Source organism: Carya illinoinensis, chromosome 7 (genome assembly GCF_018687715.1).
Source record: "Carya illinoinensis cultivar Pawnee chromosome 7, C.illinoinensisPawnee_v1, whole genome shotgun sequence".
NCBI lineage: Eukaryota > Viridiplantae > Streptophyta > Magnoliopsida > Fagales > Juglandaceae > Carya > Carya illinoinensis.
The window spans coordinates 32,954,267-32,964,215 of record NC_056758.1 but is presented as its reverse complement, the minus strand read 5'-3'; the positions used below and the strand labels follow the sequence as shown (position 1 = coordinate 32,964,215).

At 38.8% G+C, this 9,949-nt stretch overlaps 1 protein-coding gene across 2 annotated transcripts; it reads left to right on the top strand.

Moving 5' to 3' along the window:
* Positions 1-441: 441 nt before the first annotated feature.
* On the top strand, positions 442-6,728 carry LOC122315582. Of its 2 annotated transcripts, none has more exons than XM_043131579.1 (8): positions 442-778; positions 903-3,274; positions 3,363-3,521; positions 3,644-3,823; positions 4,037-4,231; positions 5,212-5,310; positions 5,388-5,981; positions 6,108-6,728. In XM_043131579.1, the coding sequence occupies exons 2-8, from the start codon at positions 971-973 to the stop codon at positions 6,465-6,467; spliced, it is 3,891 nt and encodes a 1,296-aa protein (XP_042987513.1). In that variant the 5' UTR covers positions 442-778; positions 903-970; the 3' UTR covers positions 6,468-6,728. The 2 variants fall into 2 exon arrangements, with proteins under 2 accessions (XP_042987513.1, XP_042987512.1); XM_043131578.1 differs by having other exon boundaries at positions 444-778; positions 898-3,274.
* Positions 6,729-9,949: the final 3,221 nt, after the last annotated feature.

Genomic DNA, 9,949 nt, shown 5'->3' with positions numbered 1-9,949 from the left:
TTTTAAATCTCAAAATTATACAAAAACAAACACAATTGATGTCATTGCACAATGCTAAAATCATAGGATGGTAGGAGGGTTTGATTGATGAGAAAGATGTGGATAAACTTGAATAATAAGGTGAAGGGAGGGAGATGTTGTCACGTAGATAAGATGGTGACATCATGTGTCATCACAACCTCGTGGGCGTCTGTAATCGCAGATTCAGGAAAGGAGCAACAAAACCACGTCTATGTTTAGCTGTTCCTTTTTTTTTTTTTTTTTTTAATTAAAATGTGTACACACATTAAAATAAGGGATTGGCTTCCCTTGATCCAACGCATGCATTGCCAGATCTGAACTCTTCTGCCTGCAGGATGAGCAGAGGTGACACTGACTCCCGCAAATGCAAGTTTTAAATAATAAAAAAAAGCTATAATATAGAGTATTTTTTTTTCAGAAATTAAATGGTAAATATTTGTGAGAGTTACTATTTTTAGAAAAAAATCGCGTTGTTAATTATTATTATTATTATTATCGAATAATAAAGGAAAACTAAGGTGTATTTGAGTTCAAATCAACCAAACAGCCACGTTAAGAGGAAGGAAAATCTCTCTGTGTCTCTCTCTCTCTCAATAAACATATATCTGTTAACGCCATTGTTTCGCTCGTTTGTCGTTCTTGGAACCCTAAGATCCACGAGTCGACTGCCCCGCATTGGCGTTTCAGTTTCGCTCATCTTGCTCTGGATCTGTATATTATTGCATCCTCTGGATCTCGAATCTCCAGCTTCATTCCTGTAAGTTTTTCAATTTGATACCGGAATATATCGAATTATTCTCATTTATGTTTACTCGGTTATTAATTCATTAAATTTAAAAAAATTGGCCGCCATTTGATTAGTTCTGTATGAAATAGGGAAGATCACTAGTGTTGTCGTCGTGTGATCGTGATCGGGGGATCCCGCGGGATTAGAGAATAATCTGCAATAATGACAGCAGATGTGGATGCGCATGGTGTTGGTGAGGTCTCTGAGGTTCCAAACGGTGAGGAGGAGGAGAAGTGTAGCTTCCAGGATCTGCACAGAGAGAACAACGGGGTTATGATTATTAATGGGAGCAATGCGAATAAGGACGATGCCGACAGCTCTTACGTTTTCGTGGGCGTAAGTGACGCCGTTTCCGGCGATCACGTTGAGCCGTTGGATCTCAATGAGGGGCACGTCGAGAATCTTGGTTCCGGTGGGGTTGCCAAATTGGACGTGGTTGAGAATGGGGAATGTAATCAGAACAATGGTGGTGGCGATGGCGGTTCAGAGGGTTCGCAATGCGAAATCGTGGAGGGGCAATTGGGAGGGAGTGATGGTGTTGAGGAGGAGAATGGGACTGAGGCTGTTGGGGAACCTGAGGCGCATCCGCAGCAGCAGCCGGAGCCGGAGCCTCAGCGGCCCGAGGTTGAAGAGAAAATCAAGGTCGAGGAGTCTTCTGAGGATGCTGGAGAGACTACGAGATCACATCCTGTGGTTTCGGATGTTTCTGCGTCTGAATTATGCGAGTCGTCGATGCAGGTCCGTGATGGCCAGACTGAAGTTGTTAATTTCGACTCAATTGCTGTGTCTGAGCTGCAAGAGATTGACGGAGAAGACGCTAAAGCTGATGAGGATAGGAATCCAGATTTGTTAACAGACGGCAAGGAAAATGAAGAATCTCGGGATGTGGTTAGTGTGGGTGTTCGAAATTATTTGGATCAGGAGAAGGAAGCACCAGAATTGGATACCAATGAGATTCCTCCGGAAGGTAGTGCACCCGGGGCCCTTGCGGTAGACTTGGAGCAGAATGCGCAAACTACTCCTCCTGTCACTGATACGGATTTAGTAAATGAAGTTGGCAATGATGGTCCTGTCTGTGATGAAAATGGGGATGGCTCGCCTATCAACCACACTGAAGATGGCCCCTCAGAAACCCTCGATCCCATACAAAAAACGGCTGAACAAAATGGGTCACCAGAAAATGCCGAAAGCTTGCCCTTACCCTCCCCCCCAATTGTTTGTGAGAATGCAGCTGCTAAGGAGATTCCCGTGGAAGCGGACTCGGGCGAATATGAGTTGGGCTTGGAGCAGAGTTCAAAAACAGAAGTTGTATCTAGTGAAAATGAGGATTGCTTGCCCAGTGATCATGATCAAGATAGCATTTCAGATAACTTTGTTAATAATGAATTGGTTGGTAGCATTCAAAACGCCCCTGAACAAAATGGGTCTTCTCAAAATGTGGATTGCTTGCCTGCCTCTGTTGTGTGTGGGGTTGTACTTCGAGAAAGTTGTGAAAATTTCCCTACTGCTCCTGATGATGATTCGGTAGTAGAAAAGGATACTGGGAATGAGGCTTCTCCAACTCCTGAAAAGTTTTCAACTTATGTTGCTGATGATCAGAGGCCAGAGACTGGAGTTGAAAACTTAGGTACAAATGAAAGTGAAAGATCAGATTCTTGTCCAGCCGATCATACAAAACTAGAACTCGAGGCTGAAGATAAACCTGATGAAAGCATTGACGCTGAGGATGGTCCGGATGAAAATATTGAAGCTAAGAATGGCCTTGACGATGCCATTTTAAGTGGCCATGAGTCCAATGATGGGAAGTCAGAAACTGAGACAGGTTCTGTTGTCATTGATTCAGACAAAAAAGTATCCAACTTTCCAACTAATGCCCTGAAGGAAGAATTCGAAGTTTCAACTGTGGTCATTGCTTGTGATGATGGCCACCCGCATTCTGTTGCTGCTACAGAGGTGGAATCCCATGTAAAGGGTTTGGTTGAAAATGAATTGTCTAATACTGCAGATGCTGATGTGAAATCAGAGTCTGAAGGTGAAAACCTGTCCACACTAAGTAGCAGGGATATGCCCTGTGATGATGGTATTGAATCCGATTCCAAGGTTCAGGATGGCTCAGCTAATTCGACAGAAAGTGCACTAAACTGTGTGTCAGATGCTGTACATGTTGAAGATGGAGTTGATCAGTTAACTGGTACAAATAGTGGTGAGCAACCAACATCTCAAGCAGCTGAGGGCACCACGTGCATTCAGGGTCATGAAACCTCAATAACTTCTCCAGGAGGTTCCGCCTGTGACGCTTTGGAAGGACAAAATTCTGAGGTTGTCCAACACCCATTCTACTATTTAATCAGGCTTCCAAGATATGATGACGATAATTTAAGAGAACAGATTAATCATGCTCAGTTACAAGTTGATGAGAAGACTCAAAGTCGGGATGCTATTCGAGCCGAAATCCAAAGGAAAAGGGTGAGGAATATTGACTTTTACTTTACAATTTTTTTAGAGTAAGTTTTTGTTTCTTGTTACATGATTTTCTTGATGCTCCTACTATTAGGCCACTTGGAAGGAGGCTGGTGATCATTTTAAAGCTACCAAGTTGGAAGAGAGAGCTGCACGAGACTTGCTTAAGTCCAAACGCCAGGAGATGGATTCTGCTCAATCTGTGATTAACAGAGTGAAGAATTCAATCTCTGTTGAGGATATTGATGGCAGGGTATGTATGCACTCGCCTTTTTCTGCTGGTAGCTGAATGGGGAAGTTTCTATGATCTACTTGAATTTGGTTGTCTTTAGGAAACTATGCCTATCTTTTTTTCAATTTATGGCTTGTGAACAGATACGTAATATGGAACATGCAATTCAACATGAAACCCTGCCTCTGAGTGAAGAAAAGCAGTTGATTCGTGAAATCAAGCAACTGAAGCAACTTCGTGAAAAGCTCTCTTCTGATATGGGTAGGCAGGATAATGTTCAGTCGGCTTTAGTTCAGAAAGATGAAATTGAAGCACGTTTGAAGGTACTGTTGTCTGGTTGCTCTCATAATCATTTAATTTTTATGTAAGTAGCAGGTGACGAGCTACCACAGTTGAACTATCTATAGTTAAATTTATGCAGCTTAAACCTGTATACAGTTAAGAAAGTTCTATATTCATATATGGGATAACTTCTCTGTTTATAGTAGTATAGACAGGCCTCTTGAATAGCTTATCTGATTTTCTTCAATCTACAGTTACTGAGAAAGGAACTCGATATACTCAGAGATAATGTCATGAAAGCTGAAGCTGTCACTACAGCTGCAAGAAAGAGGTATGATGAAGAAAATGAAAAGTTCAATGAATTACACGCTCAGTTTAAAGCAGCGGATAATATTCGCCAAGAAGCATATGCACATTTACAGAGCTTGAAGAAACAGTTGCATGATAAGGTATCTTGTTTTAATATTTGCACGTTTATCCTTTTTCTAATGCTCGAGTAGTATGCATGATATGCATCACGAAACTTCTTCCTTCGGGGGAGAGCTGGATTTTCTCGACATATAAAGTAACTGTTATTGGGGTACTTCACAAAGATGTCACAACAGAATAGAAAGTCTTGTCCATAAATGGCAGAATCCATGCCACATCAAAGCCAAGCAGCAAACATTCAGCGATTTTGGTCATAGGACATCTTAGATTTTGTAATTTGTTGAAGATTTTGCCTCTACATCTAAGAAGATTACTACAATGTTTACAACTGAAATTTTAAATTAAAAAAGTTGGCAATCAATTATAAATAGTCAATTGGTCTGTCCGGGAGAGATCATAAAGCTGATTGTTTGTTGAGATTATGATCTCATTCATTCTATCTGTCTCTCTCTTTCTGGCGTGCACACACACACACACTCGTGTACACACCGTGTGACAGGTTGGCAAGCAAGTGCGAGTGCTTAAAGACAAAAACTGTGGACGGACAGTATACCTTGTTAACTATGGTTGATAGTTTATAAGTTTGATAGATGAGAAAGCTGGAATGAAGTTTTACCGGAAGAATAGAGGAACTTCAAAGTTATTCTGATTTGATAATCTAAGTTAAAAGACGATGCTCGAAGCTGTTTCCCATTAAGCTTATGTTGTGATTTTTTTGTTGGGTGGTCCCTCGTTTGTTTTTGTTAGCAGTTTTACAGCAGAATGTTTCTCCCGTAATGTTCTCTGACTCCACTAGCTTATTTACTTGGCAAAACTTGTCAGCTTCTACACCCTGATGGTTTTAAAAAGAAGTGACATAACCAACCAGAATAGATTTAGCGTGTGTTTACCCTCTGTGCCCTGTGAATGTATGTATCGATGGTTAACAAAGATGTTCACATGGAGAGGCAAACTGTGGAAACAGAGATATTGACCCAACCATTATTCCTTAAATATGCAGAACGAACACTTTTGGAAGTACAAGGATGACATTAGGGCAGCTACTGATTTAGCATCAGAGGGCAAGAAGGAGGAACTTCAAAGACTTTGCATTAACCAGGTGAGCTCATGTGGTCCTTCTGTTGGTATTCTCTAGCAAATCAACTTTATTTTTGCACTGACAGATCTACTGTTTAGACGGAGAGAGTTATGGAACTATGGAACAAAAACGATGAGTTCCGAAAGGAATATATCAGGTGCAACATTAGGAGCACATTGAGGAGACTGAGGACGCTGGATGGCCGGTCACTTGGTCCGGATGAGCAGCCACCTCTAATTCCCAAGGTTGTTTATGAAAGGGTGGCCAAGGATAAGCCTGTGTCCCTGCCATTAGCTGTGGAACAAGAGAAACAAATTGTGCAAGTGGAAACTGAAAAAGTGAAGCTAGTTTCTGATGCGAAAGCTGTGGAACAAAAGAAACAGACAACTAATAGATCTGAAAAGCCTGTAAAACCTGCTCCTCTGGGGAATGGCTTAGCAAATGTTTCTAGCAAAGATGAGATTGAAGTGGAAAAAGAAGAAAAGCCTAAGCAAACAAAGGAGGAAGAGGAGTTGGCCAGGAAGATGGAGGAATTGAGAAGAGAAGAAGAAAAAGCAAAGTTGAGGGAGCTGCATTTGTTGGAGGAAAAGGCCAAGGCCAAGGAGGCCCTTGAGAGGAAAAAGCGAAATGCTGAAAAGGCCCAAGCCAGGGCTATGTTAAGAGCACAGAAGGAAGCTGAACAGAAAGAGAAGGTAAATTCCACTGATGCTCCCAATTCCATGTCCTGAATTAGCATTTTAGCATACCGTATCCATACTTGCATTTGCCTCTTATTTGTGCTTCTGTATTAACTCAATGTGGATGTGGTCTGTATCCAGGAAAGGGAGAAGAAAGCAAGGAAGAAAGATAAAAAGAAGGCGGCCACAGTAGCAGTAGAGGCTACTGATGGTGCTAATGAAGGAGAATCTGCACCAAGCTCAGAAATTCCATTGGAAACTCCCAAGGAGTCTGAAACTGGAGAGAATACCATGACCGTAGCAAAGAGGTCTAAAAAACCATCACAATTTACTAAGCAGAGCAAGGCAAAATCAATTCCACTGCCTCTTCGCAACCGTACTAAGAGAAGGATGCAGCCATGGATGTGGGTCCTGCTTACCGCTCTGGTTGTTTTTGCCTTGTTCTTGGTGGGAAACAGCAGCTTCTTGTTTGATCTTGGGTTGCAAAGGTTTGGTTTCTAAATACACAGCTTAATACATCATCATTATTAACTAGGTATCCTATAGAGGTTGGGTGAGATATTACCGTAGATAATATAAGCAATTCTTTCTTCCCGGGATTTGTTTTGTGCTAGTGATATTCAGTTATGATAAGTGGTTTTTTATTTTTCACACTCCACACTAGGTTTGGTATTCTGTTAATTTCTTTTACAAAGAACAATTACTTTTGCCATAAGTGTTGCTTCTATTAGTATATTAATGAATTTGATAATTTTGGAACTATTGCATCCCTCCACCCCCTCCCCTCCCCCACACCCAACCCCCGGCGGCGGGCACTTGCACGCACTGAGCAATATTGTTCTGACTGGAAGAATTGAAGGTGTTCTTGATGTTATAAATTAAAATTTTTTATAAACGATATCTATAAACTCGAATAATTATTAACTGAAAGAAACATTTATGATACTTGTAATGATAGATCTTAATTTATAAATCTTCAAACTCATCACCCCAGCAAAGAAAATCCGAACCATTCTCATCGTTGAAAAAGGGAATCTCTTTTACATGTACCTAGGAGTGTTCAATCAGGTACTAGACTGGGTACTCGGGTAAACCCAAACCGAAATCCTGTTCCGGCCCGGATATACTCGGGTTATGACCCGGGTTGAAACCCGGATAAATCTGGGTTTTAACAATCTGAAAATCTAGGTTCCAGCCTATACCTTTTTTTTTTTTTTTAAGCCCATATTTTAGAGCCTAATTTTTTTTTTTTTCCAAAAAAATTGGCTATATTATATTAAAGACTTTTCAAGAAAAATTCAAGCTGAAGAGCATACTTTCCCTTTATGTAAAAACATATATTTATTTAAAAAAATGTTGAAAATTCCTGTATTTTATGAAAACTTTTTCTAAGTCATGTTAAAAAGCATAATACTAACATTGTTTAGAATAATAAAAATATATAAAATGAAAAACTAGAATGCATGCAATCCACTACATATTTTATTATTTTGTTATTTATACATTACATTACAAAATACGGAATTAGAAGATACGAATTACAAAATCATTAGCAAATAGCATTGTCCTCCAATTTAATATCAATATATGGACTTGATGCTGGTAGTTTGAAATGGGGGTGATGTTGGCATTCTGCTGCACACGGCATTAGAACAGGGCCAGGTGATGGTTCACATGAATTGGCAATGAAGTTTTGGTCAAGGAAAGGATTACTGGCCTGCATTTTCATTTTAGTTCACAGCATTAGAAGCTTAAAAAAAACTTGCGGATACTGGTAACAATGTTATAAAAGTGAAGGCACAGGACAGCTCATTAGGTCTCTAAATCCAAACATACACCTTTTTAGAATTGATGTCAGATCCAAAGCTTTTGGGAAGAAAAAAGCTACCACAAAAAACCCACACATTGTTTTAAAAAACAAACACACAAGCCATGTTTAAAAAAAGAAAAATGCTAGAACGCACGAATGGGAGGAGGCACAAAAAGCACGAAACTAGAAACTGCAGTCTAAAAACTCCATTTTACCATTGCATAAAACGTTAGTGTGATATTGTTGCTGATGAAAACGAAAAAGCCAATAAGGAGCTTCAGAACTCACTGTTAGCAACACGAGAAATAGAAGAGAACTGGTGAAGCCCCTAAGTATGGTGAACAACTCTGACGATGCTAATTTCCCTCTATACACTTCTTGAAGTGAGAGGATGACTGTGAACAGAAGGATGGAATAGAGCAAAGAACTACTTGGCCCCGCCATGGACTTCGGTTTGCAAAGATAATCAACAGAAAAATACACATATCAATCAATGATGATTAACTATAACAAGTAACTCCAATATTAGTAGAACAAGTTGCAATAATCATGAAAAAGAGTTTCAGACCCCATAGAGTGCCAGAGATATGAGATTTCACTTAGTAGAACAAGTAAGTAAAACATGATCCCCTAGGTCATAAAATTCAAATAAGAAATCTCAATCCCATGATTTTCCTTTAGCCTCGGCCATGATGGTTGGGCAGACTTTAGCATTTTTCAATAAAAAATCATCACAATTTGTAACTTCAAGACTTGAACTGTTTTTCATATATGCAGTACTACTCGGATCAATCATGAGGAGATTCATTCCAACCTCTTTTAAATTTTACACAAAGATCGACCGATCGATCTTGTCTAGTTATGCATATTGTTATCTTTCTATTTGAAATGGCAAAGAAGGAAAAGTACTTCGATCATCGCCCATCAACTTTACTTTTATTTTTTTATTTTTTTTTTCATTGATGATTTGTTCCATTAAAACCATCAAAGTAAGTCAATTACAAGGCTGCTGATAAAGATTTAAAGAGGGGGGGGCAGGCTAGGACAACAATAATAACTCGTATGAGATTTGTTCCACGCACAATTAACGTACTTAAAGTAAATTTTATAATTTATCATGTTAAACCAATAATCTATTTTTATCATGTAAAAAAATAATTTATCATTACTATGTAATACACTGACAATATCTTACCAATCATGGAAAGCACCACTTACTCTTTAACAATAAATAGTTGATGTTCTTTTCACCAATTCCATATAAATAAAAACAGAAAAGGTAAAGTTATCCAACAGATCATGAACTACAAATTTACTGCATTCTAAGAGCATTAACTAAAAATTAAGCACGAAAAATAAAAGCAAGTTAATAACCTAGTTTCCAGTCTCTTGGAAACTCGTCCTTGCCTAGATCTCTAAACAGTACCACTTCTAACTTTGTAACTGCAAGCAGAGAAGAAAAGCCAAAGGTAGAATAAAACACATAAAGTTACAAGATAAAACCTGATTGAAATCCCCAACACATGCCACTCCTCACCCTTCTTTCTTGCTATGCTTATTTGGGAAAGGGAGCACTTTCTTTTTTTTTTGGTGCGGCAAAGGGGACACATTAGATATACATTGTCTACTAATATCCTTATATATCTATTTACAAGCATAGCTTTCTACTTAATCTCAAATGATTTGTTTTATTTACATAAAGACTACCATTTTATCAAACATACAAGCATAGCTTTCTAATGGCAATCCCCAACCAATAGTGTGGGCAAACCCAGCATAAGATCCAAATATCAATTCCAACACTTGTAAATTCAAAAAACAAAACAAACACCCATGTGAAGGAGATACTTTATTCAACTAGAAATATGCTAGCACTGAAAACCCTAAAAAAAAACCCATATTATTATGTTCTTAAACTACGTTTTTTTTTGTTTGAAAAGCAATTCTCCACGAAATAATGCAAGAAACTAATTTTCTAAGAACATCAAAGTCATATACTAGATCTCCACGAGTCAAAAAACAAAAACAAAAACAAAAAAAACCCAAATATTAGAGTACATCAAGGATTCTAAGATCTACAAATAAATAGAAAATATAATACAAACTATGGGATCATATCTAAGAGTAGATCTAGAACAAAAAAGCAAAACAACTCAAAGCCACATCTTAAGAG